Here is a 19,030-nt window from a genome sequence, read left to right on the forward strand (position 1 = left end):
GACTGAGGGGAAACATGATAGCTAATAGTATTTATAAGGCTGTCATAAAGAGGAATTGGACTTGTTTTAGACACAGAACCAGGAATGGTCAGGAAATTGTAAAGATGCAAATTTGAGCTTTATGTCAGGATAGAATAATTCAAAAAATGGAATAGGGTTATCTCTAGGTGTCAGGTTTCACCTCTTTGAGAAGCCAAGTCTGAATAACATGCTATAGCTATAGTGAGAATTTCCTTTTGTGTTTGGGTTGTATTTACAGCTCTTGAAAACAGACTTAGGTGCCAAATTCTCTCACCTATGGGGATCTCATCTGCAAGAGTTATATTACCATTTCTATGTAGTATAAGTCAATCCATAGTTGGTCCTCATCTCTCTTGTGAACTTCATCTTCACCTGGATGCCTCATTCGAATCTCAAAGTTGACAAGAGTTCCTATCTTCATATCTCACCTTCCTTTCCTCGTCCCCAGCATATAATGCTTCCCGTTATCCAGCTTTGAAATACTTGTGTCCTGACTTTCCCTTCTCCTTTGAATCCCCATCTGTGGCCAAGTGCTGCTCCATGACATCTTGTGACTGTTATGGCCTTTAGAATGTACGTTACTTAAGCTGGGACTCTCCACTCCTCCCCAGCTGTAGTGCCTAGCAAACAGCAAACACTTACTAAATATTTCTCAAGGTGAACTGTTATGAGGTTAGGTAGAAGAGATCTTTTTAGGTAGGTAGATGCTTCATATTCCAATTCTAAAACATATCAACTGTGCAACCTTTAGCAAATCATCTGACCTCTTTCCAGCCTCAGTTTCTTCATCTGTCAATCCTATAATCTTCAGGGTAGAAGACTTTTTATCTTACTGTTTCTGTACATTTGCCTGAATACCCCAGGAAGTCATCTTCTCTTGATGCTAAGTCTGTAAACTAATACTCTGCACAATATATTGTGTGCTAGTTGTCCTATTGCCTTCAAACTCAATACGTCCATCCCAAGGAATTCTAGCACTTCAGTACACTGCATGGTTGGCTTGCCTCCACAAAGCAGGATAGGGATGCTTCCCCTGGTCCCTGAAAATGTGGGACAACCAACATATGTAAATTTCTGTGCTATTAGCTTATTACATACATATGAGTCTGTAGTTGCCTGTTTGTGATTTTACATGCAAAGATTCAGATTTGTGGTGATCCTCCTGTTTTTAGAAATACTAGGGCCAAAGTGCAGAATGAGCAGCTTTGGAAAGATTTCCCAATATTAGAAAAAAGTAATGTAAGCACATTTACCCCATCTCCAACAAAAAAAAAAAGACTACACATTTTTTCATTAATTTATCATTTAATATAAATGCTGACAGAAAGCAGATAAGACCTTGAAGACACTTTCACATATTTACAAACCAAAAGGTGAATCACCTCCCTTCCACATTGTTAAAATAAATTTTCTTATCTGCAACTCATATAGGAGCCTTAAACACTATATAGGAGCAACATGAGGCTGAGTCAGGGGATGGGAGAGAGGGAAGAAAAGTGGCATCTTTTATATGAACAACATGCACACAATTTCCCCCTAACAAAAACTTGAAAAAAATTGGCTCTGTACCTCTGAAAAAATTTCTAACAAATGAAATATACACTCTTTGAGACCCAGTTAGTTGCTGCTTGCTATCCTTTGCATCCGTAACTACTGTTTCTTCCTTTCTACCTCACATAATGTTTAAAAAGGCTTTGGGGGGAAAAAAAGTAAACAAAAGGAATAGAAAATAGTAAAGGGAAAAAAACAACAACCAATCTATTTCAAATAGTATTTTTCTTTCTCCTATTTCAAAAGGAGTTTTTGGAGATAACCATTATATCCAATTTCAATTTCCTCAAATTCTAATGGATTTCAATATAGGTTCACAGATTGTAACATTTCATGCAAAATTTCAGTTACACTCACTTTTGGGGGGTTTGAAACTTGAGAAGAAATATAATCATCATTTAGAAAATTTAGCAATTTCTTCATTGGCTATTGCTGTAAGGCTCAATGCAAAACATTTTTTAAAGAGGTAAGTTAGGAAGAGAGTAGGAAGCTGAGGCACAGGAAAAAGGGGAGAGGGAATCCTACTACAAAGATAAACAAATGATTTTTAACATTGTTTAGAACAGTAGATATGAATTTTCACTTGTCCAAAATTCTAAGTGATTTTATGAAGTCACTCATAACCTGACTCAAATCTCATGGTCTCCTTTATTAACCTAGACTATTTATTTTTGCTTTGTTAAATATACCTCTGCAGGGCACAATCACATACAATCAATACGATTGGTAAATTACATGAGCTCTAACCCAAGCATATATGCACCAATGTTAAAAAGTTACTTTTTAAAAACCACAACATAAAATAAAATAAAATAAAACTCCACCCAAAAAGGTGATAATGACTGCAGAATGTCTCGGGAGACTGGTATGAGCCTAAAGACCAAATAACCATAGTCAGATAAAAAGACAAAAAGAGGGAAAGAAACCACACGTATCATAAAAAGAACCTCACAACTAGAATTAAAAAATTGCATCCCATGACTACACCTTAACCCTTCCTTCTTGAATTCTTATCTTTCCTCCAAACCACAGATCTATCCAAAAGCAAAATGACCATGTACCTGGACTAATGAATAAAAAATGAAAGAAAGAAAAAAAAAAGAATTTTGACTATTTGAAGTTCCAGTTATCAGAAGGGAAGGAAAAAAAAAGCACCAAAAATGTTGGCAATGATATACTTGGAAGAGAGTAGTCTTTTCCTGGGAGGTTCCTTAGGAGCATAAAGAAAAATATAGGGCATGCACAAGCTAAAGTGAAAATTCAAAACCACCTAAATCAGAAAACAAAGGAAGTTTTATGGGGCTGTTTCAGGGACTATTTGAATGACAAGTCAAATGAAAGCAGAGGGATCAAGCCAATGTATTGTACTACTAAGAGCTACGGGTAACAAACTCATGCCTCTCTATAGTTTTTAAAGTACAAAATCAGGAAGGGCAATAGGACAGTTTCCAGTTGTAAGACGACTGAGTGCACACTGTTTTTGGATGCCAAAGACTTATGAGCTTTGCCTGCTGAGGATGGGATTTCCTCTTCCACCCTCCAACCAGGCTGAGAACTCACTATAAGAACTCAGTCAATAAAATGTTTAATAAACATTAAATATTCCACAGGTTTATCTTTTTGCATTTAATGCACACTCATCTCTGTACACCTGATCTTTTTGATAAACTATAGCCTCTCCCTCTAGTCCAAAGAAAGTGTTATTACTCTAGAGATTTTTTTCTTTTCTTTTTTTTTGGAGGGGAGGGCGTTGTGTGTGGTGACAGAGGGAGAGGGAGATGATGGTGGTAAGGGGAATTGAAGACAAAATGGAAAAGATGTGCCAATGCTTTTGGTCTGGAAGGAATTTTTTATTTGGATGAAAATCTAGGGGCAGATAAAGATGTGCTAAAGTTTAAATAACTATTAAAACAAATAAACAACTAGCCTAATAAGAGATATGGATCTCTTGTCTCTTTTAATAACAAGATTTCAAAAGGCTATTACTCACTTTGTTCAGCACAATACAGAAAAGTTTACCTAACTGGAAAATAGTTCTTACTCCTGGTATTTTTAGTGATAGTTTTCTTATTCTTTATCACCAAAGCAAGAGCTTATATTATTATTTAGCATCCATTACTAGTGACAGCCAACTATGGATCCTAATTGGACAAACTTCTTTGCTTTTTAGTAATTACATAAAATCTATAAGATTAAAGTTTAAGTATTCAACGTTAGCTGTTCTTTCTAAAAAAATGTAAATTCCCCATTAAAAATATTTCTGAAGTGACTAAAAAGCTGATTTAAGAATACTTTGTGTTAAATCCAATACACCTAAAAAGTACAAACTTAAAAGTCTTTTCAGCAGAATTCTCTACAACATACAAAGCTGGAGTTTAAAAAGAAAGATGAGCCACTCTACTTTTAAATAGAAGAATTATCTGAGAACACAAAAATGATCATACTGATATTGAATTTAGCCAATGGCAGAGCAGGAAGAAATAAATGAATGAAGGCAAATTAAGGTTGGATTATTAGAGATAAGTAATGCTATAATGAGAGGCATCATATTATATATCTCAGGTGTTCTGCTTACATTATTCTTCAGTCTGACAGCTCTGCCCCAATAAACACATGTGTTTTAGGGTCAGACAAAGACTCATACTCACTCTCACACTCACTCACACTCTCTCTCTCTCTCTCTCTCTCTCTCTCTCTCTCTCTCTCTCTCTCTCTCCACTTGGGAATCTAAGATAATATAGTTCACTACAGATAACTTGGTGACATACTGAGAATTATCTGGAGAAGCTACTGGGGTTAGAAGAATTGGGGAGGGAGATGTTTAAATTAAATATTCAACAGTGCTATTACTTTCAATAAAAAAATTTTCAATGGCGCTTTAAAAGATTTTATACATGGATTCCCTAAAAAAAATGAAAAAGTGAAGAGAGGTGATAGTCTTAAGTTCCTTATAAGATATTTTCAAAAACTAAATGATCCTTCCTTCACTACTAAGGGATCAGTAATGTTTAACTGTATCCTCTTTGGTAAAAAGGATCTACATATTAACAACTCCTCTTGTTCTTGTAAGAAATTTTCCCAAATACAATACAAATGTACCTTGCTTACTAGCTAGATGTCTTAACACCATTTCTAATCAGTGAATTGTTCAATAATTAATTTGTTGAGTCCTGTGACTTGATTGCAATATTAGCCTCTTTTCCCTTTATATACAAAGTTTAAAGAGGCTGAAGAGAGTACAAAGAAAGAAATGTAAGACGTGTCATGAAAGCAACGAGGTTCTTAAAACATGTTACTGTAAAAAATGAGACTAATCAGCTTAAAGAAATTACTTTTCACTATCTTTATACTTTATAAGGCGTTAGCAGTTAACTTTAGACACATCTGTCTGCACAGTACTGTCAACTCATAAACACTAAATGGTTTCACAATTAAAAAAAAGCTACCAATTCCCCCAAACCAAAACAGAGTAAAGCACAAGTCTTTGGCTCTCCTTTAAAGAAAATAGCAGGCTACCATTCTTAATCAGACCTTTGTTTGCCTACCAGTAGGGCAATACCACATTTGTGCATCACTGAGTAATAACACCATTAGAAAAGGCAACTTCACAGAAGTTATTGGCTAAGCGAATTCATTTGAATGCTCTGTTTTGAGGCAGCAAGCTGTCACTGTTGTACGATTGGGGAGGGTGGTGGGTGAGCCAAGGAGAATAAGCATAATGGGAAATTGATAAAAGAAACCAGACAGCTGAGGAACAATTTTGGGGTTAAATCTAAGCACAGTGCTGCAAAATTTAAAATGTTTTTAGAATTCCTATTCTGTGATGTGATGGAATTATTTATAAAGTGGCAAGTGAGACTCATACAAATTTCCTGTCTTTTGGGATAAATGAAATGAGAAATTGTGGAAAAGAGCAAGTAAGGAACAGGGGATGGATAAGGTGAAGAAAAGGAATCACCCTCATAGTATTAGGTCAAATGTCTCTGTGCTTCCCTGCTCTCTGGCTAAATATCTAGGGCCGGCCTTTAGAGGCAGAATTGTATCCCTGCCAAACATTTCTCTAAATGTGGTCATTGTAGGACAAGCTCTCCCTTTAACCAGTAGGGTCACAAGGAATGACCCCTCAGTCATTTCATTCTCTTCGAAGGCACATAAGGGAACTACAGACTTATCATAAGTGATGGATTTACTTTAAAAATATTAAGGTAAAATAAACAGCATACTTCAGAAGGGCAATCAGCTCTAAAAATCATCTTCCAGATCACCTGTGAAAAATCCTGAAGGAGGATTTTTAGCTTAACCTCCTCTACCACAAAGAAACCCTTATTCTGCTAGCTGAAAAGAGAATTATCACAGAGCAATGCTTTTAAACTCTTGCCCTTAACATGCTCACCTTTAATCAGGCCTCTAGCTTTTTCTAAAGCTGCTGGGCAAAAAGGCCATACAATTAGGTCATGCCTTAAACTTTACTTTTCTGGTACATACCAGTAAGCCAACTTCCCATTAACCTGACTGCATAAACAGAACAGGAAATGAATGTTTTTGCTATTCTGAAGAAACAACAATATGCAGAAGAAATTATTTTTTCTAAGAACTATGGTATCAACCAATAGTTCTTTACATTGGAGGTATAATAATATTTACAGAGTTTTTTAGATTTCCCAGGAAACTCAATGATGGGAAGAGCCTATAAAGTAGTATTCAGAAGAAATTAAATTTTCTAAAAGTGTAAACTTTGTAAACTACATTTCTAACTTTGCTGGTTTAACTTGCTAGTTTCTCCAAGGAAATAGGGAAAAGAACCAGAGATTTAAAACTAACCCAAGCAAGTTAGAGAAAAAATTCAATAGCTTTTGTAGATATTAACAAAAAGTAGTTTGTAAGAGCCAAGTACATCATGCCCAAACAGGACATTTCACCTGGACAAGTTAATCACAACAAGGATATATTGTGTAAAAGTGCAGCTTGGATACAAGACGGGGAAACCACCATATACTGATGGTCTGGATTTTCTTTTGCTGCTATACACAGAAGAATATTCTTATTGTGATTACAACTATCACGAGGAAAAGTAGATGGATTTGGAGTAAACAAGTTATAAGTATTGTTTTAATGACCATCTTGCCTACCAAAAGTTTTTTTCTGAAATACGGAAATAGGGAATCAGAAGCAGTAAATACATGCAATAACTTAAGAGATTATTTTTTTTCAAAATTACATATCTAAGAATAAAAACAAGGTGGTTACAAATTTAGGTTCAAATAATATAATTTCTTGGTTTACTCACATAGATGAAAATATTATGTAAATTTAACCTAGTTGGAAAAATCTTTTGTATCACTAAAAATTTTAATATGTCCCTGAAGAAAAAAGATAAAAATAAGCTAGTGAGGGCTGAACCAACAGTAGAACCCACTGTTTTTCCCCCTCAAAGAAACCTCCATTTGGATCTTTGCCTTTGTTCTGCGCTGCTATACAATCAAGGTCCCTAAAACTTCTATAGAGCTGCTTCTACCATTGGAATGCATCATATCTTTAAAATTAATCAACTTGCCTCTTAAATGAAGGAATTATCTAACATGTCCAAATGAGAAAAGGGATTTGTCCAAATCCTTCTTTGATGAAAGATCTACACATTGCCTTTTGGTTGTACAGAAAAATGAACTATAGAAACCTTGAGAATCCATCAGGGATAAAGAAGCACATCTCCTTCTCCCCAATGGAAAATAGGTATTAAAAGAAGAATCAACTTAGGGGCTTAACTACTATGAAGTCAAAGTTCAAAAGGTCAGAAAATCAGAATTTTCAAGTGAGCAAAAAAGAAAAATGTGGATATAACTGGAAAAAAGATTTAGTTTTTGTTCAAGTTCAGTGCTTCTACCTCCCAATCGGACATTTGATCGCAACAGCTGCGCTCATGCGAAAAAATCCTTAAAACATACTTAATATATATACAGATATAACTATGTATATGTGTATATATATAATATATATATATATAAATTTTTATTTAAATAAAAAAGAAAGCTCGAATCCCAAGCCAATATGTGTATATCAAATCCTTGACCAGCCAGGTCTGTAGGGCATAATCAAATTCAATGTGAAATAGTATATAAATGCGGTGCCTTGACTGGGCAAATTAAATAATTGCTACTCAAAAGAGTGTTCTGTTTGGACTCTCCTACTGGTAGGCAATGGCAGGACTGTATCACTTTCCCCCTCCCCCCTTAATTAACAGTATGATGGACAAAAAGCTTAGCCCAAGGTTGCTATGACCTTAGCAGGAGTTAAGGGTTAAGAAAAAAAATAATAAACAAGAAAAATAATAACTCTTGCTTTTACCCAACCAAAGCAATGCAGTAACTTATTACATAACCAGTGCTTTCTGATTTAGTAGTCTAATACAGAAAAGAAAACAAAACAATCAGGCCAAGAGAGGGTAATAGGCAGGAAGAAAGGGTGACTTATATCAGTTTATCCCCACTGAACATTAGATTTGAGGCTTTGGCTCATGGTAGATATAAAATATCAGAATATGTGCAGCAATAACTAAATGTTCTTTTAAGTGGCTAGCAAGAAAAAGTCTTCATTAGTGAAGGTCCACTGAACCTGATTTTCAGGTATTAACTACTTACTTCTGCTAACTATTCTGAAGAAAAACAGATGGTTGGTCATTCAGACTGTAGTCAAATGCCAGGCAGTTTTGTTTTCTTTCATCTTTCTTGAAAACAAAGAGCTTTCAGCGTCTCTGGTGTTGTGTTCTCAACACATAAAGAAAAAATAAGACAAACCAAACAGCCAAGATATGTAAAAGGGAACTAGGAGTTGAATTCATTTTCAGTTAAGACCAAGTGATACATTCTATCACATAAGATGTGCAGAGTACCCCATGATTTCAACTGGAGTTCAGAACCCAACACCAGAGCTCCAAATGTCTAGGTATTACCCTCAATATTTGTAACAAAAATCTCTGACCTGGTTAACTGAAGAAAGTCAGCATATTCTGTACATGCTACAACTTGCTTTCATTATAGCCTGGCTAAGTGTTTTGGAAGGTGAATTAGTATTCTAATCATATCAAGAAGAAAGTTGGTATTGGTAATAGCAGCAATGAGGCTAAAAATTCAATCTTTTAATGATAGCTAACTTCTGGGGGAGGGGGAACCTAAGATTTGCCTACATGAATGGAATGAAATATAGATACAATAAGGCAAGATGTTTAGCAAAGGAAAAAAAAGGTATTACTGATTGCCATTTTTAAAAAACCCACTTTATAAAAAGAAAGTTTACTGCACATTTTCTGACATTATAGTCAGTAACTGATTATTTGCCTCTCAAGCACCTTAAAATTCACACAAGAAGTCCAGGTGCTTTTTGGTCTGGGTTTTTGTTTGGGGGAAAGTGAGGGGGAGAGGGAAGACAGAGGCAAGTTAGAGAAGGATGTGGGTAAGAAGTATACACTGGGTATGTAATAATACCAAAATAAAAGAAAAACCTACTTCATTAAGATCATACAATTAATCAAACAGAGTATATATATAATATCTTCTTCTTCTTTTTTTTTTAAAGCCCTGGATCCAAGGCGTCCAAAGTTATTAAAATAAAGTTCATTCACAGAACAAAAACAAATTTAATCTGAATTGCTTGCAGATACTGCTAATTTTCATTTTTTTTAATTAAAAAACGCATTAATGTGAACTATGTGCAGGGTTTGTTCTCAGTAGTGGTGTTTGTGCACACTGTCTCCGAACCTGCCGCTATGCCTGGGTTTCTCTGGCCACCCTCAGAGCAGAAGGTCTGGAGGTTATGAACACCACTCTTGCGCCCTTCTACCCCACAAACCAAACGAGGGAAGAAGAAAGCAGCTCCCCTCTCAAGTTAGGGAGCAGAGCTGGGCGTGACTCCTGTCCTCTGAGAGTCATTGTTATCTCCTCCTCCTTCAGGATCCTCAGCCAGGGTCAAAGAGGAGGTCTTGTTTGACAGGAGGCTGATGTTCTCTTGTGATAAGGTCGATCCATTCGGCACTTCACTGCTACAGACAGAAGGATAGGATAGTAGGGCAAAATGAGGAGAGAATGAGAAAAATGATTATTATTTAGCTATGAAATGATCAAAGTAATCAAGTCATAAAAGTAAAGTCTTCCCAGTTCCATTGAAAAACACAGAAAATATTATCTGTACTCTCTATTGTTAAAACTTATATTCTTGACATACTCATTCATTTTAAGAAATTATATTAAAGTCTAAAATAAAATTATTTTTTTCTAACTACTAAAGAGCATCTCATCATTATTCCATAGCATGGAGTCCTAAAGCTGAATCTTATTTTCAAATCCAAAGATGTTAGGAATTAAGGCATTTTAAAACTAAAACAAATAAACATGGTGTAAGGTCCTTAATAATTCATTTGAAAGTCAGGAGGGATTGGGAGTGAATAAAACCTCAGAATATTTCACCAAGTTTAGGTTAGTCAAATCACTACTATGCCTCAGGGAGAAGAGTTAGGAAAGCTAAATTTTCTTTTTTCATTTAAAGTGCACATTCAAAGTTACTATTAGAATTCAAACTGACAAGTGACAAGATTTAAAATATCTCTTAAATTTTGACACAAACCAAAGGAACATTACAAAAATTACAAAAACCAGAGGAATGCTTACTTCTTTACCTGAATGTCAATGCAAGGTCCTCAGCTGGAACCTTGTTTTGTGGTTCTGGTTGTCCATTTTCTGCTTGCTTACTGGGACCCAATTTGTTTTTCATGTCCAGAGAAGACTGGTTCTCCTTTGAAAGAAGAGGAAATAAACGGTCATCTCTCAATTAACCAAGCTAATGGGCAAAATATAAAACAGAGATGATATACAACCACAAGTATTCCAGATATTATTCTTATTTAGCTTTGAAATAAACAATTTCCAAAACCAAAATCAGATGTACCCTAATCTATTCTTATTCAAGACTTCTACAGTGGCTCTTTATGCCTCCCAACCTGGCCTTTAGATTTTGAAATCTAGTTTAAACATTTTCTTTATAAACAAAGAGTCTCCAGTAGAATTTCTTCTTAATGCAAAATGTGAAGCAAAAGAAGAATGTAGTCAAACAAAACAAGAACATCCAAGAAAAAGCTAAATTTTATGAATTCAATGTAATACTAGGGGTAGCAAAAGTTTTTCTTCCCCCTTCCCTTCTATGACTGTCAATATATTTCTGATGACGGCAATAACTCAATTCACTCACCATGCTCAGTTCCCGAGTTCTCTTCCCAATTTCTCGCTCCACCTGGTGTAGTTCCAAGCTCAACTGCTCACTTGAAACCATTCCAGGCCACTTGGGGGGTGGTGGTGGGGGCTGAGGAGGGGGCTGGCCTGCCAGAGTGTTCGTCTCCCTCTGCAACAGCAGCCTGTTACTAACAGCCTAAATGCACAAAGCCAAGCAGATATACAACTTAGCACTCTTGCCATGTACAACAACTGAACAAACAGGTAATTACTGTTGAAAATGATTTAAGTATCCTTCCAATAAAAAATGATGCAATTATAAAGCAATGTCCATTTCTTTAAACAGAATATGAAGTACTATAGTCTTAAGGCACTGAGTTTCTGCCTCATTTTGTACCCCCAATGCTTTGCACAGTGCCTAGCTTGTTGGCTGAGTACTCTTGAAATAACAGGGACTTCAGACATTCTATGTTTAGGTTGACTTGTTCTCTTTTTGTTGAAATAGGGCATATTGCTAAGTATATATCCATTCTGAACTATTAAAAATTTTTTACTGGGCTCCTCAGCCTATAAATCTTTCAATTGGGTTTACTTAATGTAATGGCAATGCTCTTTGGCTAAGATGATTGAAATGACTAGAATCAAGCAAAGTCAGTCACAAATGGCACTGGCATTCCTCCTTTTAGATAACTAGGGCTAGAAATTCTGACAGAATATAAGTAAATTAAGCAAAAAACATACTACAAATGCCTTCCTAGAGAGGAACCAGGGTTGAATTTTTTTCCTTTTTAACTCTTACTTTGACTTAGAATCACTACTGCTTTTTGGTTCCAAGGCAGAAGAGTGGTAAGGGAAAGGCAATGCAGGTTAAGTGACTTGCCCAGGGTCACACAGCTGGGATATGTCTGAGGCCAGATTTGAACCCAGGACCTCCTGTCCCCTAGGCCTGGCTTTCAATCTACTGAGCTACCTAGCTGTTACATAGGGTTGAACTTTTAAAAGTTCAGGATGTATCACTGCTTGATCCCAGAAGTATTACGATGATCACACATGTGATTTTGGATTTTAAACAATCCAAAATTCAGATGCTCACAAAAAAAGCAGACATGCAAAATATAAACATATCCCATATCCCATGAATGGTAAACCTCAGAACAGCAGAAAGCAAGGCATGAAATTAAAAATGAAAAAATTTCCAAAAATTCTTCCCTAATAAACTAAATTAGTTATGATTTTCTCTCCAAAACACTATACAATCATTTTTCCTAAAGAAAAGTAGTACTTTAGTATCTACACTTGGTGATCAAATAGTGTTCTCTAGAAGACAAGTGAAATTATAACCAAAGGGTAATCATTTTAGCATACCAAGATTTAATGATTCTTGAATAATCTATTTTCCCATAAGGATGCCATCAACACCATTTGTTACATTTGATATCCAAAATTCCTTTCATAAACTTGCAATCAAAATTACAAAATAAAATAACAAACTTGTCTGGAAGAGGGTTGTGCTTTTTTAAATTTCAATTTTTAAAAAAATTTAACGGGGCAGCTGGGTAGCTCAGTGGATTGAGATCCAGGCCTAGAGACAGGAGGTCCTAGGTTCAAATCCGGCCTCAGACACTTCCCAGCTGTGTGACCCTGGGCAAGTCACTTGACCCCCATTGCCTACCCTTACCAATCTTCCACCTATAAGTCAATACACAGAAGTTAAGGGTTTAAAATTAAAAAAAAAAAATTTAACAACTTAATTCTATTTTTAAAAATTCAGTTCAACAAATAATTATTAAGCACCTACTATAGGAAAAGCATAGGTCTTGATAAAAAAGTAAAAAAAAAAAATCCCTGCTTTTCAAGGAACTTACACACACGTAAATATCATCTGAGGGGAGAACATAACTAAGGACAATAAAGACTGAAGAAGGACCCATTGTCTAGAATACAGAATATATAAAGAAGATTAAAGTGAGCATAGTCATTAAGTTTTGACCTTCCATTTTTCAAAGATCACTACTTATGGAATTAATTTAATTACAAATGGTGGCAAGTTCAGAGAAAAAGAATACAAATCAGCTCTTAAAAAGATTACTTTGTAAAAAAAAAAAAAGATTACTTTGTATAGAATAGGTGCTTGAATATTTGTGGAATGGCATAAATATGATTAAGGTAGGAGCATTTGTTTCTAGTTAAGATACTTCTTAAACTTTAGATTATTAACAGGTACACACAGCTCTAATGCCAAAATGTCTTTTAGATATGCAATTTAATTCTCAGTTGAGTTTTCTAAGATACATTTTAAATACTTTAATAAAGTTGGTTTTTTCCACAGAAGCTTTTATCAAATTAGCATATGGCACGCAAAAATTTGCCTCTGTAGTATGTCAAGATTTTCTCAATCTCTTGAAGTCCCTTTCAAGTCTCTTGCCAAAAGAAAACAAAATCCTGTCTGGGCTAGTACCTCAAGTCCTCGAAGCTGGGTGTGCTGGTTAATCTGGTGGTTTAACTGCTGCAGCTCTAGTCTCAGTTGTTCTCTCTCAGCAGAGGGTAAGGGTTTCCCATGACTGGCCACTTCTGACATGGACAATCTCTCCCTTTGGTATGAAAGCATAAAGGAAATTGAAGCTCAACTATTGCGGTCAGTATAATTGAAGGGCAAAAGAAAACTCACTTAAGAACTCTTATGTATATTTGACCTAGCAATACCACTACTAGATCTATATCCCAAAGAGAACAAAGAAAAAGGAAAAGGTCCTATATGAACAATAATATTTGTAATGGCTTTTTTTTGGTATCAAAGAACTGGAAGATGAGGGGATGCTCATCAATTGGGAAATGGCTAAACAAGTTACTTATATGGCATATAATTGTGATAGTGTATTGTGCTTAAGAAATGACAAGGGGGTTTGATTTCAGAAAAAAAAACAAGGCAAGACCTCTGGGCACTATTGCAAAGGGAAATGAAAAGAACTGGAAGATTGTTGTGCATGGTAACAGCAATGTAGTAATGATTAAATAAAAGACTTAGCTATTCTAGTCAACAAAAGAATCTGAGACATATGATGAAAAAATGCTAACCACAGAGAGAACAGATGAACTCTGAGTGCAAATTGAAATAATTTTTGCATTTTTTTGGATTAAAAAAATATGGCTAATATGAAAATGCTTTGCATGATTTCACATGTATTATAACTGATAACATATTGATCGCCTTTCCAGAGGTTGGAGGAGGGAGAGAATTTAGAACTCAAAATGTAAAAGGAAAAAATGCTAAGAATAAATAATAAGTTAGTTATTATTACAACATATACAGAGAAAAGAGAAAAGGAAAAACAATTACCTCCCCATCTCCCCCTCCAGACATAGATACAGACAGACAGACGGACATACCTTTCAGTGAAGTGTCCCTGAGAAGGCATAGTCTGATGAGGGGAATATGGAGAACCACCCCAGCCACCATGAGCTCCATATGGACTGTAATCTTTAAGAGAAAGAGGGCTATTTAAAGAATATCCAATTCATATTGGTTTCTTTTCCTGTAAGCTACAGTAATTAACTTCCTAGATAGCGCCAAAGGTATAGTAAGTTTTCTGAAAATCAGATAAATCAAAACATTGAAAAGCTAATAATATTCAATACTAAAAGAAAAAGGCAAAAAATTTTCATCTGCCCCACAGCAAATTCATTCTTACCAGAAATGCTTATTGATTTGGTGGAAGCTCCCTGAGCTGCCAGAGCCTGCATTGGGCCAGAACCCTGATACATAGTCTTGGAAGTTCGAGATATGGCACCAAACCGGGAAACTGTGGGGCGGTCACCAAATGGGATGAGGTCATCATCACTGGTTTCTGCTGCCCTTCGTTGAAGCTCTAGCCGCTGGTCCCTCACACTTTTACTGTCCACATTCTGACAGACACAAATCAAAAGACACAAGTCAAAAGAAGAAAGCCTACCGCCTCCTTAAGTCCATAACATTCTTTAACTCCTTAAGACTAAACATACTATAATGAAGCTAGAAAGATGAGTAAAAGGATTCTAAAGTGTTCTTTGCTTTAATTCAACATAGAATTACTGAACTGTAGAGCTGAAAAGGACCTTCTAGACTCCTTTAATCCAGGTTTTCTTAATTTTAGGGTTGATGAGATTGCTCATCTTAGATTTCGATAACTATATTTCAAAATAGTTTTATTTTTAACGCCACACAGCATTTTGTACATTTGAAAACATCATTTTTTTTTAAAGATAAATAGATAATGAGGACAAAGCTGAGTCCCGATGGCTAGTAGGTGATGAAACCACTTCACTTTTCAGAAGAGGTTTTTAGCTAGGGAATAAGGAATGAATTTGGCCAAGGTTCTTAACTATTTTTGTGCCAATGTTCCCTTCGGTAGTCTGGTGAAGCATCATCTCATAAGAATGTTTGTTATTACCATTTATAATTGAAAGAAATGCTAGAATTCAGTTAAGAGATGGGTGAAAATCAAGAGCCTTAAATTTAATAAGCTCATGGTCTCTCTGAAATCTGTGCCCTTCTCTGTGGGGGTCCATGGACCCCAGTTTGAGAGCTCCTGATCAAATTTGAACTTTTACTGTAATAACAATCTAGAACAATTTCCACTGGCTAGGATGTTTTCCAAGACTTGACACAGGAATCTTTATTAAATTGAAATTATTAAATTTAATTGAATTAAAATTATTAAATTGAAAAGCCTATGAGCTAAACCTTGAATGACATTTCTGGCCTGGAGGAGCTTAAAAGGTAGGATAGGGTGGATGATGCTTGTCTGGCCAGTTTAAAGAGGGGGAGGGAAGACTCATTTTCATTAATATTTATGTTTTCTAGGTAATATTTCCTTCTAGTCACTCCCACAGCAAGAGTTTTCCTACCTGACAGAAGGTAAACTCCTCTAGGGGGAAATGCTCTTTTTTCTTCTCTCTTTCCTCAGGATCTGGCTTAAAACCTTCATAAATGCTTGGGGACAAATGCAAAGATCTATCTATCCTTTGTAATGTAATCTTCTGCCTAACTCTACCTCACATCTTATCCGTATTGGGAGAGCTAAGTCACTGCCTAAAATCTGTATCTCCACTTTCCTCTTCACCACACAAGTACAGACTAATTTTCTATTCCCATTTTGACTATATGCTAATATTAAAAATAATTTTAAAAACATATATATACACACACATATTCAATATATAAAATAAAAAATTTAATGCTAGCACATGATCAAAAGAGACCCCTCCCTTCAACAAACCTCGTCTTCTAAATTAGTCTTTTCCAGCTTTCTTTTGATATATATGTGTACACACACACACACATACACAAACATCTCAAAAGAAAGCTGGAAAAGAATTTGCCTGTTACCAAGTTCAATTTTCTACCTTCAGGGGTGTCAAAATGTAATTGGGAAATGTTTAACAAAATGAATAAAAACACATCACATAACGTTAATTTATGGTTTTCTAGGCCAACAAGAGGCCTGCAGGAATAAGGAATAAACAAACTCTATTTGAGTTTGAACCATCTCTGCCCAAAAGCTATATAAATCTTGCTACAATACTCCAAACAAGGAGTTCAGATAGCGTCATCTTTTCAAATAACTGGAAACTCACTATCTAAATTCTGTTGACTTTCATTTTTTTCAGAATCCCAAATTGTTAGAAAGTTATTCCTAATATTGGTCTGAAATTTACCTTCTAATTTTTATCCACTGAATTTTTTCTCCTATAACCACAAAAAATAAATCTAATTTCTCTTTTCAAATTACAGCCTTTCTAAACAGGCAAATCAGAAGGAAATTGTTCCAAGCAATATAGCAATTAATGGGTTACTACTGCTCACAACATCAACTATAGGACTAATACTATTTATTCTTCAGAACTATTAAAAAATTAAGGTTATGATTTAGTGAAGAAAATACATATGAGTCTTAATCAAAGAAGTAACAGAATATAACAAGCTTTTGAGGAAATGAGCAGCTAAAGAAGTGAAGCATTTAGGCAGCACAGTAGGCCTAGAGTTCAGAGGACGTGGGTTCAAATTTTATATCAGACACTTCCTGGCTATATGCCCAAGGCAAGTCATTTAAGCCCAATGGCTTTAACCTTTGCTACTCTTAAAAGTAAATGTGAAGCAATGTTCTTCCCCAATAGGATTAACAGAGGCTGGTAGCTGGTGGAAAAATAGCAGGCAGAGGAGAAACTCTGGATTCTAGGCAGCAAATGCTAAAGATAGGTCCATATTGTCATCCCTTTAAAAACTACAGCCAAGTGAAGGGCTGTGTGGCAGGGCTGAGGCCAGAGCCAGCTAAAAGGACAAGGCTTGGGACCCTGTAAAGTGTTTAGGCAAGTCTGGGGCTGCTATACATACCGTCATCTCCACACTGCCTGCAGCCACAGCATCTTTGGGTTTTACATCTTTGGTCCCAATGTAGGAGCCAATGGTGTCACATGACCAAGGTGAATACTGGCTGTAATCATTCCCTTTGTATTTCCCAGCAACTTTCAAGTCATCATCCAAATACTGTAAATGAGAAGGACACACCTCTGTGAGTAATCAGGGCAAAGATGAAACAAGGGTATTTCCAAATAATTGTTTTGTTGGAAGCAAGATACTGGCTTGCTTCACATTAGAGGGTTTTAGTTTGTTTGCACAAGTCATGAAACTATCCTTATCCTTGTAAATTCTAAGTATTTGAAGTTCAAATAAACAAAAAACTATGAGTTAAAATTCATGACTGATTTTAACTGCTAAAGAAGATTTTAACCCCACCTTTCTCATTAAAAAAAAACAAAAAACAACAGAAAAGAATCATCCTATTGTTTAAAAAAACATATTTACAACTCACATTTTAATCTGATGTAATTTTTCTAAGTTGTTAAAATACCTTATTTATCTGCCCAAATAAGGATGAAAAACCTCAAATTTGATAAACTGTACTGGTAAACCAATAGCATTTGACAATCTAAGGTCTCTTAAAAATCATACCAAACTATTCAAAATAGAATGTGAGCTTGATCAGTCACCAAGAACTTAGTAGGTACCTGTGGCGAGAGAGAGAGAGAGAGAGAGAGAGAGAGAGAGAGAGAGAGAGAGAGAGTGAGAGTGTATGTATAGGTGGATAAGCTGAAGCATTTGGAGCAAAGGCATGAGGTATGGTCTATTTTAGTAAATCACATGATGACTTGGGGAAGCCCTTTACAAAACAGATAGCAAGGAGACACTGCTTTAAATTTGCAAAGTGCTTTCCAAATAAGATCAGCTTTGCACATAACTCGTTTTATTCTCACAATATACTGAGAAGGTAAATACTATTATTCTCCTTTTACAGTTACAGCAAGGGTCACATAGCTATGAAGGATTTGAACTGAATCTTCCAGACTCCAGCTCTATCTACGGTACTGCCTAGATGCCTCAAATAATAGAAGATTTATATTTTCTGAAGAAGGATCAAACTTTTATCTATATTGGAAGACAACAAGGAATACAGTGAAAAGGATACTAATTCTGGGAGCCAGAAAATGAGGGCTGATTGTCCCTGAACCAATCGGACTGCTAAGTCATTTGACCAGAGTAAAAAACTTTTTCCTTTTGTATGCTGAAGGTTTCTAATGCTATGCCATTTATGTAATAGTTGCTTAATACATTTTAAAAATCGGGTTATCATAAAGAATTCAATTCAATAAACATTTACTAGATGTCTATTCCGTCCCCAGCACAAAGCAAGACAAGAAGTTCAATAAGTCTCTAACAAGGAGCTGACATTGTACTGAAGGAAAACAACATGTAAGTGGACAAGAAATGAGAAAACCAAAGTAATTTTAAGTGAGGGGGAAAGCACCTAAAGGACATGGCACTGGAAACAAAGAAAGATGAAGCACATCACAGGAGTCTATTCTGCAAAGGCAGTGTGTAAGGAACATTGGTAGGATGGGGATGTGGAAATATAGTTATGGGAGAAAAATATGCAATCGACCCAGAAAGATTAGATTTAGATTACAAGGGGCTAATAATCAAACAAAATTTTTATTTAATAGTAGATGCAAGGAGCCAGTGAAGCTTGTTGAGCAGAGAGTGACATGGTAGAGCTCTGTGCACCCTGTTATTTGGGTAAAGAAGCCAAGTGAGTTGTCCATGCAATAGAACCAGATTAAAATGTAATTTTAATTTTACAAAATTTAACAAAATAAGTGAAAATACAATTCAATATAAAATATAGCTAATCTGTGTATTCCTAAGTCAA

The 19,030-nt window shown here is 35.6% G+C and overlaps 1 protein-coding gene across 4 annotated transcripts in view; it reads right to left on the reverse strand.

The window, feature by feature from the left end:
* Positions 1-8,907: 8,907 nt before the first annotated feature.
* The window catches only part of RC3H1 (ring finger and CCCH-type domains 1), a 51,781-nt gene continuing 41,658 nt past the window's right edge, over positions 8,908-19,030 (reverse strand). Inside the window, exons 13-19 of one of the 4 annotated variants that reach the window (XM_044676314.1) lie at positions 17,158-17,310; positions 14,477-14,690; positions 14,175-14,265; positions 13,246-13,378; positions 10,807-10,956; positions 10,238-10,353; positions 8,908-9,601 (exon numbers count right to left, since the gene is read on the reverse strand). In XM_044676314.1, coding sequence (XP_044532249.1) covers positions 9,451-9,601; positions 10,238-10,353; positions 10,807-10,956; positions 13,246-13,378; positions 14,175-14,265; positions 14,477-14,690; positions 17,158-17,310 — 1,008 coding nt within the window. In that variant the 3' untranslated portion in view covers positions 8,908-9,450. Of the gene's footprint in view, positions 9,605-10,237; positions 10,354-10,806; positions 10,984-13,245; positions 13,379-14,174; positions 14,266-14,476; positions 14,691-17,157; positions 17,311-19,030 lie in introns of all 4 variants that reach the window. The other 3 variants (XM_044676313.1, XM_044676311.1, XM_044676310.1) reach the window with 3 other exon arrangements.

The sequence above is a fragment of the Gracilinanus agilis genome, chromosome 4, assembly GCF_016433145.1.
Source record: "Gracilinanus agilis isolate LMUSP501 chromosome 4, AgileGrace, whole genome shotgun sequence".
In the NCBI taxonomy this organism is placed as follows: Eukaryota; Metazoa; Chordata; class Mammalia; order Didelphimorphia; family Didelphidae; genus Gracilinanus; species Gracilinanus agilis.